This window comes from Mastigoproctus giganteus, chromosome 9, assembly GCF_048544385.1.
Source record: "Mastigoproctus giganteus isolate SK-2022 chromosome 9, ASM4854438v1, whole genome shotgun sequence".
In the NCBI taxonomy this organism is placed as follows: domain Eukaryota; kingdom Metazoa; phylum Arthropoda; class Arachnida; order Uropygi; family Thelyphonidae; genus Mastigoproctus; species Mastigoproctus giganteus.
This window is the reverse complement of record NC_143583.1, coordinates 139,282,161-139,302,875: the sequence shown is the minus strand read 5'-3', so window position 1 is coordinate 139,302,875 and position 20,715 is coordinate 139,282,161. Positions and strand designations below refer to the sequence as shown.

Genomic DNA, 20,715 nt, shown 5'->3' with positions numbered 1-20,715 from the left:
CCAGCCATCTTAGTGTACTCTTTCAGGCAGAGTCGTAGATTGGAGTGCCATAATCCAAAAGGGATCTGATCAATGTTCTATGTAAGAGCAGCAAAGATGTACAGTCTGCTCCCCAAGACAAGACAGATAAAGCTCTTAGTATGTTTAGCTTTTTGAGGCAGGAAGTATGCACAAATTTAATGTGCTCAAAGAAATTTAATTTCCTGTCAAGGATTAATCACAAGAATCTGATGTTGTTAGTCACTGGGATGGTAAAGTTTGATATCTGAAGTTCAGGATCTGTATGCATTTTCCATTGATTGAAAAAGTGGATTGCAACAGTTTTCTGCTATGATAGATGGATAGCCATTTAACCCGTCCACCTTTGGACTTTATTCGGCGATATCTGCAGATGCTGTTCAATGGATTTCATGTTCTGAGAATGGCAAGAAATAGAGAGATCATCGGCATAAAGGTAGGACTCAACAGTATTTGGAAATTCTTTTGTGATGGAATTGATTCTAAGGGCAAAAGGGCTGCACTCAGTACAGACAATTCTGGCACTCCTTTTTCCTGTAAAAATGTTGTAGAAAGTGAGTTGTTGTTGTTATTATGGGGGTTTCAGGGCGCATAAGCTACTTTGGCTATAATGCGCCTAAAGCAAGTTGTGGAATCGAACTTGGAATGAATGATTCTGAAGAAAGTTCCTGATGAATATAGGAAGATTGCCTCATAGACCAAGAGCATGGAGGTCACTGAGAATGCCATGATGCCAGGTGGTATCAAATGTCTTCTCTACGTCTATGGAAACCATAACAAGATGTTAATTTTTTACAAAGGCATTATGAATTGCAGACTCAGCTTTGATCATGAGATCTAAGGAGGACCTGTTCTGGCGAAAGCCATGCTGATTATTACTCATTAGTTGTTGGTTTCAACGATCCAAACTAGAAGATTATGGATCATTTTTTCAAGTAATTTACTGAGGCAACTGGAGAGGGAAATTGGTCTGTCTGTAACTGTACAGACTGGTAGGATCTTTTCCAGGTATATTTGGTTATAGCAGACCAGCAGTATTTGTAAATTTTTTAATTTTTGTCACCAAGGTTTTGTAACATGATACAAGATATTCCATCTGGCCCAGTGGCACTGTTGCATGTTTTTTTAATGGTATGTAGAAGTTCAGAATATTGAAGAGGCTGGTTATACGGAAGGAAAATTGAGGTTCAAAAGTTGATGGCTCATTGTTCAGTCTTGGTCTTTATTTTCTGAAAATCAGGAGAATGAGTTGATGCCACTGAAAACTGGGCAAAGGTTTTGCCCAAAGGCATTTGCTATATACTCAGGAGCAGAGAGTTCTTGCCCATTCCATGAAAGAATTGGTGAAGGGGTGGTTGGAAATTTGCCGGAAATCTGCCTAATTTTCTTCCATATTAACCTGGAGTTAGTGTTTCTGTTTATGGTAGATGCAAACTGAACCCAAGAATTTTTCTTGGCTTGCCTTTGAATGAGATATGCTTTTGCCGTTAGCTTCTTGTAGTTGATAAGATTAGCTGTGGTTGGGAATCTATGAAATAAATTCCATGCTTTATTTTTTAACTTCTTTGCTTTTGTGCAGTCTTCATTCCACCAATAGTTAAGGTGCCATTGGGACTGGGGATTTGACAATGGAATTGAACATTCAGCTGCAGATAGTAGGTGTGAAGTGATATAATCTGTGGCTTAATTGATCGACTGTGTTCGTATAAACTGCTCATCCAAGGTGACAACTGACTGAAATTTGACCTAGTTGGCTTGAGAGAACTTCCATTTCCTGCAGGGTTGGGCTAATGGTGGTTGTGCAGTGAGCAGATCACAAATAATTGGAAAATGGTCACTGCCCATAAGATTGTCCATAACAGACCATTCTATGATCGGAAACAGAATCGGGGAGTATATTGATAGATCAATTGCCCAGTTTGTCCAGTTGGTAATTGTATGTGAATGGGTGTGCCAAATTTAAGAACAGTAAGGTTTTGCTTATCAAGAAAGGTTTCAATTAGTCGGCCAATTGTCTTTCTAATTAGTTGATCCCCATAATTGGTGGTGGCCATTGAAATTCCCCAAGAGACAGGGGAAGGTAACTGCTTTAGCAGGTTTTCATGATTTTGGTAAGAGAAGGTATGACTTGGTGGGAGATAGACTGATACTAATGTTATGCAATCTGAATTATCAAACATAGAGCAACAACATCAATTTCAGTTTTCAAAACAATTTGCTTGGTCAGGGTCTTTAAGCTGACCAAGATGGCCACACCCCCATGGGTGGAATTTGAAGTATTACGATCTTGTTGATAGATGGCATAGTTTATGTTGGTAGAAATTTGAGAAGTTAGATAGGTTTTCTGTAGACAAAAACCAACTGGAGAGTAATGGTTAATTAAGTCTTGAATATCATTAAAGTTGCTATGAAATCCTCTACAATTCCACTGTAGAATATAAGACATTACTGGTGTTTAGTAGAAGAAGCTGTATCTGAGTGTTTTTTTTTTAATGTGACTGGCTTGTGGCATTCAGGCTTTGGTTTGTCTTTTTTTGAGAAGAATGGCCGACCTGTGTCCATATCTTCTTCTGCATATATTTCTAAGATCGGTTCTTCCTGTTTGGAAGAGTCAATTGTATCCATAGATGTTTCTTGGATATTCTTTTTTAATTTTAAATTTGAGCTTCGATTATTCAATGTAGAAGCAATCACTGGAGGAGAAGGAGATGTAGCTGGTACTGTAAGTGCAGTATTGTTTGCCTGGTTAGACTGCTTAGCGATATTGGACTATTGCTAAGAGAGAACAGTCTGAGCCCAGTAAGGGATTGAAGTGTTTGAAGGGACTGTAACATCAGTTTGGGTGGCCACTGATTGATATTTTTTTGAAATACTGGCATATGAACGTTTAGTCATACTGGAAGCAATAAATTTCCTTGCTTCTTGAAAACACTTTATTTTCGATCTTATATTTCACAATTTTTTTTTCAGTTTTCCATCTGTGCCATGTCCTTGAATAAGCAAGATACAGTTAGGGCAGGTCATTTCTGTTGCTGAACAATCACTTTGAGTGTGATGGGAGGATCCCCACAGTTGGGACAAACTGCGTTTCCTCTGCATGCCGTTTGAGAGTGGCCATACTTTTGGCACTTGTAACATCTCAAGGGATTAGGAATGTAGGGTCGAATGTAGCAAAGAAGATAACCTGCTTTTATGGATTAAGGTAGATTTGAGGTATTAAAAGTGAGGATAATATTCCTTGTAGGTGTGAGTGTGTTGTCCTTTTTAATCATGATTCTTTTCACTGCAATTACATTTTGCTCCTGAAGCTCTTGACTTATCTCCTCCTCTGAGACATTCAATAGATCTCAGCTGGATATAACACTCTTAGATGTATTTAGGGTTGCATGGGGAGAAACTCTTACTGGAATTCCAGCAAAGTTTGTAAGTTTTAGCAGTTTCTCAGGATGTCTGTGGTTTATTGTTTCCACTAGCAGGTCCTTTGATTGCAGTCTCTTGACTGTCTTAGGAGATCCTGCCAGACTTTCCAGGTGTTTCTGGATAAGAAACAGAGGCAGCTTACTGAGATGCTGATCTGTAAGAGAGTGCATTATGAGAAATGCAGAAAACTCTGTCACTGAGGAGTTGGTTTTAAACCCCTTGGTTGCGATGTGTCATGTTCAGTATCTATCTCTGGCTGAGAGCTTGTTGGCTCTAGAGGCAGAAACACATTGCGATCCATATTTGCTCCTTTTGGCCATTGGCAAATTAAATGTTCTGCCAAGGTTTCTGGCTCTACCACGGGGAGGTAGGGTCAGTGCCTGGTGTGATCAAGCGTATAGTAGTAAGGGTTAGTAATAAAAATATGAGAAATAAAGAAAGGTGGCTTGTCTTGCTCTGAACAAGTACTTCTGTAACAAGATCTGTTATTAAATAAATAAATTTCTTAAGGACAGAAAAGTAAAATAACTATAAATTACTTTTTGACAGTCGCACTTTAAGCACAGAGAAAACACTTGATCACAATCGCTTGGCACCCAGGACCATATCTTGAAAGAGGTTAGGCCAATGTTGTCATCTGTGAGAATGAGAAATGTTAGGCCCGTAAGGGATTGTGGTGTAGTTGTGGAGGCTGAGACTGACGGCAACCTAGCAAAACTAAAGGGATATTTGAAAATACAAAGTATGGGTTTAAAATATACTCTGTGCCTAAACGTATTATGCTTAAAGTGGTTGTATTTGATGTTCAGCAGGGTATAACTAAAGAGGACTTTCTAAAGCATGTTTGGGTAAACAACTTTAAGGACATTAATGTGACAGAAAAGAAATATATGGACAGTATTGAAATTTTATCTGTGAATAAAACTAAAAATTTGCAGAGAACTGGGTTCTGCAGTTGGAACCTGTCTTATGGTTGAAAATTAAGAATATGTCAAGACTGTTTATAGGCTGGTCATCATGTAGATTTAGAGAAATATATACCGTAACTCAGTGTTATAAGTGTTTATCATTTGGACACATGGCAAAATATTGCAAGAGGGAGATCCTGTGTGGGCACTGTGCTAAGATAGGGCTCTTATAAGAAATGTCCTGATCAAAATCAGCAACCTGTATGCTGTAACTGTAAAAGAAACAAAGTTGAGGCTGCTCATGCACCTGTTGATAAAGTATGTCCTGAATATAAGAAAGCATTGGGGATTTATAAGAAAAAAATCAATTATGGGTAGTGAATTAAAAGTATTGCAAATGAATGCTCAATGTGTGAAAAATGTAGCATCTCGACTTAATTATTTAATGGAGCAAGATAATATTGCAGTTACCCTCTTACAGGAGCCTTATGTAGTTTGCGGACAAGTATGTGGATATAAGATAATATCAGAAGGAGATGAGCCAATGGCTGCCATTATCATGCATTCACAAGAATTAGTTGTTACTAAGGTGATGACCGTTTGTAATAGAAATGTTGTATGTTGTGAGATAATTGGCAGCTTTGGCCGACTGTATCTTGTGACAATGTATTGTCAGTATTCTGAAGAGATAGATCTACATGTGGATTATCTTGAGAGGCTGCAACAAATGTTTGGCTCCAGTGAGTTGGTAGTTGCTTTAGACTCCAATGCTAATTCTCCGTTATGGGGCAGTGAGGTTTTTGATGAAAGAGGAATAATGCTAGGGGAATTTCCTGCTGCTTTTACAATGGAAGTGGTTAATGTAGAAGGACATCCACCCACATATTCGACTGTGCATGGGCAGTCGTATATAGATCTTACAATTGCTACTGGCGCAGTTAAAAATAAGATTAGAAATTGGGAAGTACTAGGCGGATATACAACTAGTGACCATCACAGCATCTTTCAAGATAGATGATCACAGCATCACACAAGATAGAATTCGAGAGTTGTATGATGATAGTAGATTTCTTGTTAAAAATGCTATGTGGAATAAGTTTAATGATAAGTACTTAGGATTAATATCTGGTGATTGGACAAGTTTGACTTCTTAAGAATATGTAAGGACACTTACTGATGTGTTGTTAAAATCTTGTAAAGTATCAATGAAGATAACGTGTTTTGTTAGCAAGCCTGTTTTCTGGTGGAATCAAGGACTGACACAGATGCAGAAAGAGACTATGCATTTGAGAAGAAAGTGTCAAAGATATATGAGGTTAGGTGATATAGATCTTGTGGTTAGGTGATATAGATCTTGTGGTTAGGTGATATAGATCTTAATTATTATGGCAATTTGTATAGGTAGCATAGGAGGTTGTATGTTGGTGCCATCAGCAGTGCTAAAATAAACAGTTGGAGATGTTTCGTAGAGGAGCGGGGATCTGGAGATTCATGGAGTTCAGCATTTAAAATATTGACTAACAAAAGGTACTTCGCTGATGTCTCATGTACTATTGGCAACGAGAATAATCAAACTTTAAGTTGGGCTGATTCCGTGAGCATGGTCTCAGATGATCTCTTTCAGGAGGATATAAATTCTATGGACACACTGGAAAAAATTCTTACGAAACATGAAAATGCCTTGTATAATTCTGTAAATGGTGAGGAAATTTTACTATTGAGGAAGTAGCCAAGGCAATTTGACTGTGCCAAGAGTGGCTGGTCACTGGGCCTTGACAGAATTGAAGTTGATGTCTTAAAAAAGTTTTACAAACTGATGCCAAAGATTTATTTAGATATGTTTAATAAGTGTCTTGAGGAGGGTGCTTTCCCCTAGGCTTGGAAGGTGGCACAAGTGAAGCTAATTTTAAAAGGAACTGAAAAACTGTTAAATAAAACAGAATCACACTGCCCCATTGCTCTTCTTTCTGCATTGGGAAAAACTTATGAATGGTTATGCATTAATCACTTAATGATTAGTTATAATATAAAGGCTATGTCCTCTGAAAACCAATCTGGTTTTAAGAAAGGTGTTGGGACAAAGGATGCTATACATAGCTTGATCCAAGCAGTGGGGAGTAGTGGGGGTTAGGTATGTTTTAGGCATTTTTATTGATTTTAAAGGTGCCTTTGACAGGTCACTGTCTTTCTGTTTTTGGAAATTCTCGTTCTGAGATAAAAAAGAAATCCAAAGAGATTTTAATCAAATTAGAAAGCTGGAGTAGGCTCTACAAATTGCAGATATCCCAAGATAAAACTGTCCAAATGTTATTAAAAGGGATATATATGAATAGGGCATCTATTGTAAGGCTTCTGGGTGACCTAGCTCAATATGTTAAGAGTTGCAAAATATCTGGGTTTCATTTTAGAAGAATGGTTGTTCTTTACGGAGCATGACAAGTACTTGAAAACCAAGATTAGGACATTATATGCTAAGCTCCGGAGGATTGTGAGGAAGGATTGGGGCATAAAAGGCCATGCCTTGAATTTACTATGTGAGTGCTTGTTTGTTCCAGTCATGACTTATGCCTCCGGAGCCTGGGTGCATCATATAGAAAACGTTATTATACAAAAGTACTTATTGCAGATGAAAAGATTTGCTTTGTTAAGCATTACTTGTGCTTGTTAAACTGTGTCAACAGAGGTCTTGCAGATTATATCAGGTAGGATTCCTGCACAATTTAAAGTCCTATTATCCGGCCTATTGTACTTTACAAAGAGGAATATTAAGCGAACTATTATGGGAGTTACATCTTGCCCTGATGAAGAAAGAGTCTGTACAAGAGTGGGCAAACAGAATGAAAGGAAAAGGATTTGTAATGAGTTTAAAGTTGTGGCAAATCAAATGGTGGGAATCAGAGAAAGGTAGGAAAACTTGCACATTTTTTTTCTCCAAATGTGGAGATTACAGATACTCGTAAAAAGCCATGGTTACAGTTTGGGCTACGTGTTACCTTCCTGATCACTGGCCATGGCTTGTCTTAAAGATTATATCAATTTGGACTGAGGGATCTGGGTACCTGCACTTGTGGAGAGGATGAAACAGCTGAACACATTATGCTGAAATGCAACTTATATACTGATTTAAGATGGAGTTGTCTGTTGTAGACAACTCCATCTTAAACCATCTTAACTTCATCTCATCACAGACAACTCCATCTTAAATCATCTTAACTTCATCTCATCACAGACAACTCCAAGTTGTCTGTTGGTACTCTGAAGAAAGAGCGACTTTGGATTATGTTCATAGAAAAAAGGCTTTTCACTTATTTTAATAACTATGTAAGTGCAGAATTTAGAAGGCATGCTGTGGTTATTGCCAATAGTAGAAGTCTGCCTTCTAGTCACAGGGGTGGAAACTCGTCTTATTAAGATCAGTGGACGTAAAAGATCAAGACCTGATTCTTCTAAGATGAGGCTATTATTTAAAATGTTTTTTTATTTTTTTATTTTTGTGTTATGTTATGTTATATTAACCAACTAATAATTTTGAACTTGAAACTCAGACATTATAAAAACTTAGATCCTATCCATGGATAGGCTTTGGCCTAGGTAGTGGTTTTGATCAAGGTGTCTCAAATGTGTGTGTAATAGTACTAAAAATTAACTTTTAGCTGTTGTAGGCTTCAGTACTTTTCATCGCTCTGCATCTGTCCCATGATATATTTTTCTGCCCTACTTGTAATAGTACTACAGGTTGTACCTGTTGATTTGTAATAGTACTACAGGTGGATTTGAACTAACGTTCTAGGTGCTACCCGTAACAATAACACATGTAATAATACAACAGATAAGGCAAAGGCTGCATAGGAAAAAGCACTGACTAAGAGAACAAAGAATGAGAGAAGGAGTTTTTCATGTATGTGAATACAAGGAAGTAAAAAACGAACCAGATCAGACTTGTGTACTGGGTGTGGGATATTCTTAGACAATTCAGCTGATGTTACAGATGAATTTAACAGGTACTTTGCATCTGTTTTTACTGAAGAAAGACCCTTCATGGTGAAAGGAGGCTGTGTGTATAAAACTGAGTCATATGAAATTAGTGATTTCGAAATTACAGATGAGTATTTATTAGAAAAACTTTCAAGCATAAAGGCAACTAAGGCTCCCAGAATTAGCATTAGCATTAGTAGAGTCATATGATGCAAGACAGCAAGCTTATGCAGCATCAGCCAAAAAAAAAAACCTTCCACTTCATCCCTCCGTTCATTCGAAATACCTGTCCAGCTGAGCCTTAAATTTATTTAGGCTATCAACTTCCACAACAAGGGATGGAAGTCTGTTCCACCAACCAACCAACCACCAGCTGGCTAAAGGCAAACTTCCGGACATCTAACCTACATCCGTCCTTCCTCAATTTGAACTTATGTCCTCTCAGGTGATTATTCTGAGCAAGAGGCAGAATCCCATCAGTATTGAGCATCCTCAAACCATTCAAGGCTTTATACACCTCTATCAGATCACCTCACCAGTGCCTAGTCTCTAGACACTGTAATTTGCAAAACTTAAGCCTTTCTTCTTAAGAGCAATCCTTTGTTCCATTCACTAATCTTTATTTGCCCTTCTCTGTACTCGTTCCAGCAGCTCTACATCCTTCTTGAAATGAGGCCACCAGACCTGTATACAGTACTCAAGGTGTGGCCTGACCATTGCCTTATACAAGGGAATAATTACCTCCTTATCCCTGCTAGAAAAATTCCTGTATATCATTGACAAGACACCATGAGCTACTCTTGTAGCCCATCTGCACTGCTCAGAGAACTTCATATCTGCCTGCACAATTACCCCCAGGTCCTTTTCATTCTCTACCACTGTCAGTGTAGTACCACAGAGTTGATACGTTGCTCTGGGGTTGCTGTTTCCCATATGTAGTACTTTACATCTGTCAATGTTAAACTTCATTTGCCACCTCTCAGCCCATCTGCTTAACCTTTCCAGATCCTGTTGCAGCAGCATAGCATCAGTAGTGTCCTTAACAACCCTGCCAACCTTCTTATCATCTGCAAACTTGGACATTCAGCTTGTTATAGCATCATCAATATTATTTATAAATACAGAAAACAATAATGAACCCAACACTGAATCCTGAGGGACTCCACTAATAACATTGGTCCATGATGAGCAGTGTCCATTGATTACCACTCTCTGTCTTCTCCCCCTCAACCACCCCTTTATCCATAGCAGCAATTTGCCTCCAATGCCACACTGCTCCAATTTGTGCAGCAGTCTTCCAAGTGCAACAGTATCAAAAGCCTTTCTAAGATCCAAGTATATAATATCAAAGTTATTCCCTGCATCCAGTTCTTTTGTGATTGCATCATAGTATCCAATCAAATTGGTCAGGCAAGACTTCCCCTTAACAAAACCATGCTGTGTCCGAGCTATAACTGAAGTCTTGTCTAGATGATCCTGCAGTGCTTCTTTAACCAGTGCCTCCATTAATTTTCCTGGAACAGAAGTTAAACTCACAGGTCTATAATTACTTGTGTCAGCCTTTGATCCTCCTTTGTGAATTGGGGTCACATTTGCACATCTCCAGTCTATGGGTACCTCCCCTGAGTCCAAGGAAGCTCTCATAATTATGGCTAAGGGTTTGCTTACTTCCTTTGCTGCCTCGTTTAATATAACTGGATAGATCCCATCCACCCCAGGTGCCTTTCTTGTGCTTATCTTCCACAATTTCTCCTCTACTTTGCTCTCAGTTATTACAAGATTATCAAGCTTACTGCCATTGTTGAATACACCTATGGCATTCCCCTCGCTGAATAACTCCTCATGTATGAAAGTTGATGCAAAATATTCATTTAGTTTGTTAGCTACTCGAGCAGGATCATCAACAGTTGAATCATCGATATCAAGTGGACCAATCTGATTCATCCCCTTCCTTCTAGAGTTTACATAAGTAAAGAACTCTTTGCTGTTTTTCTTTGCATCCCTTGCCAAAGATTTCTCGTAATCTGCCTTCGCCTGCCTAACCTCCTTTGTAACTTGGTTACAGATCAACTTATATCTATCATAGGCTTCTGTGGCATGTGTTAATTCACATGTATCCCAAGCATTTTTCTTCTCTACCATATGTCTCATTAGTTCATCTGACATCCATTTAGGCCTAAACCTTGAACAGTATTTCTTAGTTGGTACGTCCTAGTAGCTTCCAAGATAAGTTATTCGAATGCTTCCCATTTTGAATTTGCTGTTGGTAACATCATCAGTTGGTCCCACTGTATAGAATTTAAATACTTCTCAGACCATCATAGTCGCCTTTAAGAAAGCAATAACCCTTCCCTTTACCCCTGATGGTAAAAAGCAATAACCCTTCCCTTTACCCTCTTTGAGTAAATTCCACTTCAGCACACTGTGATCACTGCCACCTAGTGGTTCCTCTATCTGCAGATTCTTAATGCATGAAGAATCACTACTGATAATCAAATCAAGAGTATTACTCCTTCTAGTTTCCTCCCGAACATGCTGATGTAGAAAACGATCATCCAATAAATCCACAAATGCCTTGTTAGTGTGTGAGTCATAAAGGCGACTATGATGGTCTGAGACAGTATTTAAATTCTATACAGTGAGACCAACTGATGATGTTATCAACAGCAAATTCAAAATGATGGAATATACCCAGTAATTTTGACGGAGGCCACCATGGAGTGTATTGAACCATTGAAGTTAATTATGATGGCATTTTTGAACTATAATCCAAGAATCCTTTGGATTATTGAGGTGCCACTGTATCAATAATATGTAAAGGCAGTTGTAAGAGAGAAGTCAGTAGCTAAAGAGCAGTCAGTCTGACTTCAGTAATAAGAAAAATCTTAGAGGCAATGATTACGAGTGCAATCTAGAGGAATTTAGATATATATGGCATTCTGAATAAAACAGGTTTTTTATAAGGGAAAATCATGTTTAATTAACTTGATACGCTATTTTGACAAGTGACTCACGAGCTGGATGTAGGGAACAATTTCGACATAATTTATTTGGATTTTAGCAAGGGATTTGACTCAGTCTATCATTAGAGGTTACTTTATTGGGTGAAACATGTTGGGATTACTGAAAAATTCTAAAATCGATTGCTGGGTGGCTGTAGGGCAGAAAGCAGAGAGTTGTGATTAATGGATATTCTTCAGCTTGGTCTAAAGTCAGAAGTGAGGGGTCCCCCAAATATTGGTTCTTGGACCACTGCTGTTTCTAGTTTTCATAAACAACATCAATGAAGAAGTAGAACACTAGATGTCAAAATGTGCAGACAACATAAAGATTGGTAGAGTAGTTAATGATCAGTCTCCTTCAGGATGGCTTGAACAGACTTCAAAAGTGGTCAGAAAATTGGCAGATATGTTTTAATGCAGCAAAATGCAAGGTCTTACACTTGAGGAGTAACACAATCCCAAAATAAATTATTCATTTGGTGGTGTCGAATTAAAAACAGTGAGAAAGAAATGGATCGGATCTGGGCATTATAATATGGTCGGATATGAAGTTTTCTGAGTAGTGTAATCAGGCAGCCAGGAAAGCCCATCGTATTGATGAGTTATTAACATTATCATATAGAGATAGTGAGGTCATAATCCCATTGTACCAGGCAATTGTAAGACACATATTGAATATTGTTTTCAGGTATGAAGACCTCATTTGAAAAAAGACATTGAACTTCTTGAAAGGATCCAAAAACAGGTAACTCGCATGGTGAGATTGGCACAAGGGCAACCATACCAGGAAAGATTCTGATTATGTGGACTACAGAGCTTGGCAACCAGGCACCTCAGAGGGTTTAGTAAGATGAATGGAGGCAGAATTTTTATTTTCACTGTTATTACTAATTCTAGAACTAGGGGCATACATTCAAATTGCAGGAGAAGTTTAGACTAGATTGTAGGAGGTTTCTTTTAGAAAACCTCCTACAATCTAGGTGGAAAAGGTGGCCTTCATAGGTAGTTGAGGCTAACTGTAGTTGGGCTACTATGGCCAAATTGCACCATATGGGTAGTAGTAATCCCAGAGTAACTTATCCACTGTGTGGTACTACACTCAGTGTGGTGGAAAGTGAAAAATTCCTGGGGATAACTATGCAGTCAGATATGAAATTCTGTGAGCAGTGCAGATATGCTGCCAGAACAGCTCATGGGGTTTTTTCAATGATATAGAGAAACTTTGCTAGCAGGGATAAAGAGGTGATTAGCCCTTTGTAAAAGGCCATATCTTAAGTACTGTATACAAATCTACATCCTTCCTCACTTAGTCTCAAGCCTGACCTGGCCAAGGGCCAGGTTTATGCCTGGTAGCACAAATCATAATAAGGCTCAGGTTGGACCGAGTAGCAGAGATAATGTTCTGGTTCTGGTATGGTCGGGTTATATTTGGGTTAAAATTTTCTGAAATTTTCATGGTAACAGTCTCTCAAATTGAAGAAGTAGAGCTCTCATATGTACAGGCTGGGATGGGCTGCCACAGTTGGCAGTATTTCCAACTATGGCAACAAATTCCAAATTATAGGGGATTTGTAAAGCAAGTTAACGACAAACAGTTAGAAATGCTTTAAGAAGTTTGCAAACAAACTGCTGTTCATATGAAATACGAGTACCAGGAACTGATCTGCACAAGATTAGACCAATAGTGATTCATAACCCGCTATTGTTACATCTGCAGCAGTGCAATTCTCTGACCCATGTTGCAGAAGAAAGAAATGTGGATGAAGAAGAAATGTTTCTTTGTATAAGTAACTTTTGTATATTTTTAATGTTATAAAATTTGATTTGGTGACTTTTTATGAGAAAACGTAGACTGTATTTGGTGATTCATTAGTAACGAGAGTTGGCAACAGTGATTTATCGATCACTGGTGTTGTCTGATCTTGCATCCAGGAACATTGCTATTGAGCACATAAATGATATTCACTTTCCAGGCTGCTACATGTTCTAATAGAAGCAGTGCAAGAATCAATTTCACTCTTGTCTGTGGCTGTATCAGATCCCTATAGAAGCATTCTCTCCTGTTAACAAGCACAGACCACGTTGAGAAAAATTCTACTCCATGAGCATTGCAGAATCTCTCCAGGGCAAATCGATTGACAAGGCTGTCATTATATACTCCCTTCTATCATGTCCAGGCAGAATTTCAAAGACTCAAATTTAACTCTAACTCTTTTTTTTTTTTTTAACATTGCCATATGCTTGTTAAGTCTGCAGATTTCCTACTCTTGATGTCATTAGTGCAAATGTGTAAAACAATATCACCTTTTTGTGCCCTGTCATCAGTGCCAACATGTAATGTACCAACTCAGGGTAATGGAAAATGAAAAAGACCCAGAGGTCATTGTGCAGTCAGGTATGAAGTTCTCTAAACAATGCAAACAGGCTGACAGGACAGCTCATGGGATTTTGTCAATGATATACAAGAATTTTGCTAGCAGGGATAAGCATGTGATTATCCCATTGCATAAAGCAATGTTCAGGCCACATCCTGAGCACTGCATACAGGTTATTTTTATTTTTATTTATTTTTTTTCTAGGCGCATTAGCAACTAAGGCCATATTGCTCCAGGGATATGCAGTGGTCATTCCCTGACCTTTCCGCATCCTCCGTATTTGGTGGTCACGGGCTCGAACACCAGTCTAATCAAGAAGCGTGTGCTATGCACTGCTGCTTCTGCCCACCTGGCTATGGAGGCACCCGCATACAGGTCTGGAGGCCTCTCTTTAGGATGTGGAGTTGCTGGAACAAATACAGGGAAGGGCAACAAATGGGTGCTCTTACCAAGCAAGACTTCAGTCCTGTAAACTGCAGTGCCTGTGAGGTAATCTGCTTGAGGGGTTTAAGGCTTTTAATGGATTGAGCAATCTCAATGCTGATGGGATCCTTCCTCTTGCTTAGACCACACACAAGAGGGAACACAAATTGAAATTGCGGAAGGACAGTTGCAGAATAGATGTGCAAAAGTTTGTCTTTAGCCAGCAGGTGGTTGATCTGTTGTTGTTGTGCAAGTTGATATATTAAATAAATTCAAGGAATACAAACTATTGGAGGGAATGAATAAGTGAAATGGGAGGTGTAGCTTTTTTTTTTTCTTTTTTGGCTCTTGTGACACAACTGTAACAGTATAGTGGTATTTACCATCAGTTAAAACATTTTAATTAACAATAGAGCAAATTTAACTCTCAGCTAATGAGGAAGCCAACCTTGATTTCATTTATTATTATAGTATCAAATAAGATGAAAAACTGAAATACAATATAACACATTTTTGTTCTCTTTTATGACACTGAAGTAATTTGTTGAAATGATGTTTTTCAACTGTGCTTATAGCCCTGCTGTTATGATGAAAAAATTATAGAAAAAACAAAATTCACATCCTGCATCCTTTACAAGACTCATATCATAGATAGTGCAAGGGTGTAAGGTTTTTCTCATCATCAGCACTTTCCATCAGCATGTTAGATTTTGGTAGTGGGTCACATGAACCTCCAGCAAGAGTACCTGTGGGCTCTTCAGACTCTGAATATACTTTAATCGGTTTCCATTGCCACTCTATAACATGGCAAAAGCTTTTCTACTCTGTAGAACCAATAAATGCAGTAAAATACAGTATTACAATGTTTAATGTCTCTTTTTTTATTTCAAAGCACTTTTTTTTTTTGTGATAACATTTCTGCAACTTTTTATACTGTATACTTGTCACATCATCTGAGATTACTACTACTAATAATAACTATGGCGAATACAATGGACAAGTGGATTTAGCAGACAGGCCATAATGTGTATATATAGCAAGTATATAGCAAGTTAAAGCCAGCTTTTTCTATATATATAGTATTAAAATAATGTAATTTATACATGATATCAGCTATAAATAATTTGCTAATTTCTGACAGAGATTTCTATGTACAGCAGTTCCAAAAATAAAAGCTGAACATTTAACCACTAATTAAATATCAATAATTAATATATAGAAATGATTGTCTTACCATAATATCTCCTGTTTCATTTTCTTGTAACACAAACTGCTTTTTATCTTGACAATGCATTAATTCTCGGATTAAAGGATATTCTTGATCTTGGATTCTCCGAAGTTTCACTAAAATTACAGTTTGAATGATAATGTAGTTAGTTTTTATAACACTACATAGCTTTGTATTTAAAATATTAAAAAGTATTTATAAATTTTTTAAAATATTCTAAATAAATTATTTTTTCCTTTTTTTCCTTAATTTTTGACGGAGCAGTTTCATTTTGAAATTCCTAGCTAAGCTTAACGGCTGCAACAGGTTAGTTAACTCTGTGATCAATAAACCTTAAGTTTCAGGTGGGGAGTTTAATGCATTAAGGTTATATAAAAACCTTGGTTTTTATATAGTGAGACACACCTTTAAAATGTGTGTGGTTGAATTCTGTAAAATAAAAACTTATTTAATAGTTAAAAACTAATTTCCCCAAGAGTGCACATTTCTAGTTTGTGAATGCATAATGACTGAAAGATTCTAGTAGCTGAAGATTTTTTACGACATTGCCAGCTTGTTTTGCCATGACTGCTTTGATAGAAGCAGTGTCAGATTGTTCTGATAGAAGTGCTTGAAACTTTAAAGGCTGGTGTATGGGAATTCACATATTACAGAGAAGATAAAAGAGCACCATGTCCAACGTGGAAGAGCAGGATTTTTGTCACACTCATGTCTCCATATTTCCAAAAGCATAACAAATTTTAATTTCCCATAAAAAACTTAATTTATATGATGATATCAATGATGCCAATAATGAACTTTATCTAGCTGTGGAATGATCAGACTGTTATGGCATGTTATGATTATGACTGACACCCTTCACATTTGATAATATATTGTATTTGATAAGCATATATACATTGCATGTGCAACAAAATAATTTAATTTATAGGATTCAACTGGCTTCAAAATAAAGAAATCAGTTTTTCCACATGTTAAAAATATCAATATAATAATATCATTAAAAAATGTCTCTTTTAAATTGTGTGTGAAATGGTAGCAGGGTATAATGAATAATTTGGTGATCTATTTGGAATTTTCTCAAAACAAATTCACTATTCATTTTAGTTTTAGATTTCATGATACAGCCATTGATCCTCTTAGACATGGCAAAAAAAAAAAAAAAAAATTATTAAATTAAATAAATAAAAGTTATACAAGCAGTGTACTATTGAATTTCATGTAACACTAAATATTTTTGGGATAAAAGGTAAAAAATCATTAAAAATGGTGCTGTTGTTGTTATCTGGTTTTTAGGAGCATTAGCAACTAAGGCCATATTGCTCCGGGAATATGCGGTGGTCATTCCCTGACCTTTCCGCATCCTCCGTATTTGGTGGTGACAGGCTCAAACCCTGGTCTAATCAAGAAGTGTGTGCTGCGCACTGCTGTTCCTTCCCACCTGGCTATGGAGGCGCCCTAAAAATGGTGCACTTTTAACACTACATGGATAATAAGAAAAAATAGTATCTTCAGTAACAGCAGCTTATTATCCGCAATCATATATATCCGGACTATTTCGCCTCCAAGGCATCAACAAAAGAAATCAAAGCAGAAACAAAAATCTGTGGGAAATATGAGGTGTGGCTATCAAATAGTGATACTTGCAATAAAGTAAATATAACAAAATATTTTATACCTTACAAGTTATTCCATTCAAAATAATTGCCTTGGACTTGCACACACTGTTTCATATGTTTCTTCCAGGCACAAAAACATTTCTGAAAATCATCTTCTGTAAGCCCTTTTAACACTGATCATTTTTTTTCAAATTGTTGTTGTTTGTGGTTTTATGGTGCAAAAGCTATTTCTGCTATATTGCACCTGTTCAAGTTTTGTTATTACCGGTTATGTTGTTACTCATGTTGGCATATTAGATGCAGCTGGTAAAATTTATTAGACTGAGGTAGATAAACAGTTCATTTACATCTGATTGGTCTCTCATAATAAGTTTAAGGGTCAGTGGTTCATTTGCATGTGATTTGAAAGCTGATTGGTGGGGAATTTGGTAAAGTGGACATTCTATGATGACGAGCTTTACTGTTAGTATGATCAGACACTGAGGGCATTGTGAAGGATCATCTTTCATTAGTAGATAAGAGTGTGTTAAATGTGTGTCTGATGTGAAGCAGGATGAGTATAACCTTTTCGTGTGTTTGATCGAAGACTATTTCCATAATTTCGGCTGCTGTTGTTTGTTTGAGTTTCCAGGTTTGTGTCCATATATTTTCAGAGGCTTTTTGAATGACATTGGTAAAGTTATTGTGTGGAATTTTATGCATGTGAGAAGTTTCATCTGAGAGATGTTTTGCAGCTTGATCTGCACATTCATTTCCCAGTATTCATGAATGTCCAGAAATTCAAGTGAATCTAACCCTTTTTTTTTTTTTTTGTCCTGAGATGCGATAAGCAGGAAAGTATTTTTCTTAGATATGGATGACCTTCTAGCTGTAAAGCATAAATTGCACTTAATGAGTCTGTAAAAAATTATACTTTTTACGAGGGAAATTTTGTCAATGCAATCTAGTGCAAGACTTATTGTAAACAATTCAGCACTATATATAGACTACATTCTTTTGGAAGAGACTGAGAAATTATGCTGTTTGGCAGGACCACTGCAGCACAATGTGCGTATCTATTTTGAGCTACCAGTGTGCAGATGAGAGAATTAAATTACATAAGAAGAATGTAACTGTTTCACATGGTGATTTGGGATGTTGTTTTGTTTCCATTATGCAAGATCCATGTCACAGTTGACTGAACTGATTTCCCATAGTGGAAGGGATGGGGGTATCTTGGTAGATTTTTATCCACACTCAAGTTCCATTGTATCCCATTTTAGAGCATGCAGATATTGCCATGTTGGATATCTGGGAAGGCTTTGCATTTTTCCAGCATAGTTCAACAGAAGGATTTGTAAACAAAGACTGAGTGGGAGTTCATGGATCTCTGTGTATAAACTGTACACAGGTGAGGTAGAAATGTTCTGGAAACAACAATGCACTGTGATGAATATGATTTAACCAATTTAATACACATTTCTCAGCTGAGGAGTAGATGGGAGAACCGCAATCCAATCTAGATTTTATCATTGCACGCTAAATGTATAAAAGTGAATAATGATCAGCTCCCCATGTCATGGTACAGATTGCTCAGAGAATGTTTAATTTGTTTACGCACACTGTATATAGACATTTTATGTGTTCTAAGAAATTTAATTTGTCACCCATGGTTAGGTCGTAGAAGTCGAATACTATGTTTGAGTGGGATTTATTGATTGCTTATTCTTAGTTCTGGATCAGGATGCATCTTTCATTTTCTGCAGAAGTGTATTGCCGCTGTCTTCTGTACTGAGAGTCGATATCCATTATAGATGGACCATGACTCTATTTTGTTTATAGCACATTGGAGCTGTCTCTCGACTGTCCGCACATTTTATGAGTGACATGAATTGTGAGTTTGTCAGCGTATAGATAGGTCCCTACTGTTTCTGAAATAACTTCTGTGATAGGATTGGTTGTGACTGCGAAAAGAGTTGCACTAAGGACTAAGCCTTGGGGTATACCCTGTTCTTGATTGTATATTTGAGACAGAATACGATGGTAGTGGACTTAGCATTAGCAGAGGAAATTATGCTTTCTTGCATCTTATGCTTAGCTTAAACAGCATCAGACAAAACAAAAAAAAAACCCTATTCCACACATCCACTTGCTCAAAAGTTTGTCCAGTTCTTCTTTGAATTTATTTAAGCTATCAACTTCTACAACAACAGAAGAAAGTTTTTCCAGCAATCAACTACCCACTGGCTAAAGGAAAATTTCCACACATCTATTCTACTGTTTCCTCAGTTTGAATTTTTGCCCCCTCAGGTTTACAATCTGAGCAAGAGGAAGAATCCCATCAGCATCAAGCCTGCTCAAACCATTCAAGGCTTTATACACATCAATTAGATACCTCGCAGGTGCCTAGTCTTTCACCTCCTTATTTCTACTAGCAAAATTCCTGTATATCATTGACAAATCCCATGACTGCTCTGGCAGTGTATCTGCACTGCTTAGAAAACTAGATTGCAATATGTCACTTGTTAATAAGGCGCCTCCGCAGCCAGGTGGGAAGGAGCAGCAGTGCGTAGCACATGCTTCTTGATTAGACTGGGGTTCGAGCCCGTCACCACCAAATACGGAGGATGCGGAAAGGTCAGGGAATGACCACCGTATATCCCAGAGCAATATGGCCTTAGTTGCTAATGCTCTTAAAAACCAAAAAACAACAACAAACAAACACTTGTTAATAGGTAACAAAAACTGGGTAATAATCACTGTTATTGGGATCATTTGAAACAGACCAGTCAAGAATAGGAAAGAAAACCAGGGAACAGATGGTGAGATCCAGAGGCAGGCTATCCCGAGGGTGCAAGGGGTACACTGCACCTGGGCGCCAACATTCAAGGGGCATCTGAAAACCTGAAACTTACATACACATATTAAGAAATTTTTAAAGGGGAGGCACCAAATTTCACTAAGCACGGAAGAGTATCATACCCTAGGAATGCCCCTGGTGAGATCAATTACAGAAGCAATTCCTGTAAGTAAATGGACATGGATGTGAGTACCTGAGTATAAGTGTTAAGTTCCTGATATCTAGAAGTTTTTCTATCATCTGTCCTCGTTCATCTATATGAAGAGAACCCAAAATGGCATGATGCCCACTGAGGTCCCCCATCAAACAGAATGGAGAGGGTAATTGGTTAACTAAATCCTGGAAGTCTTGCAATGTATATGTGAGTGGAAGATAGAATGAAACCATATTAAAGGTAATTCCAATCACAATGCACACCACAAATGCTTCAAGGTGTGTTTGCAGCTGAATGTGCTTAGATGGAATATTAGAGTCGACCAAAATGGTGACACCTCCATGAGCAGTTGTTGTGGTTTTATGACCTTGCCTATATATATTATAGTGCTTGAGTGAAATACTTATGAGTTAGGTTGAGTTTCTTGTAAACCAATACTTGTAGGACTGTAGATGGAAATCAGATCATTGATATGGGGTAGAATTTTTTTCAGCCTGGTCTGCACTTGTTAACAGGAGAGACTGCTTCTACAGGGATGGGATAAACTTAAATAGAAACGGTGCAAGAATATTTGCGGAGGCTGTCGAGGCAGTGTTAGGAGGGTTGGAAAACTGCTAGCTTTGGGGGGGGGGGTACAAGGACTAATAGATTAACAGTAGTCATTGGCAGAGATGAAAGTGATTCTTGCATTGCTTCTATTGGAATGAGCAGAAGCCTGGAAAACAAGATGCAGGATATTTCAGAGACTGCTGGA

The 20,715-nt window shown here is 37.7% G+C and overlaps 1 protein-coding gene across 1 annotated transcript in view; it reads right to left on the bottom strand.

Annotated features, from left to right (window-relative positions):
• The window catches only part of LOC150080769 (ras association domain-containing protein 1-like), a 298,031-nt gene that overhangs the window by 8,931 nt on the left and 268,385 nt on the right, over nt 1-20,715 (bottom strand). Inside the window, exon 9 of the mRNA XM_090380815.1 lies at nt 15,356-15,465. Within this exon, the coding sequence (XP_090236941.1) occupies nt 15,356-15,465 (110 nt within the window). The remainder of the gene's footprint in view (nt 1-15,355; nt 15,466-20,715) is intronic.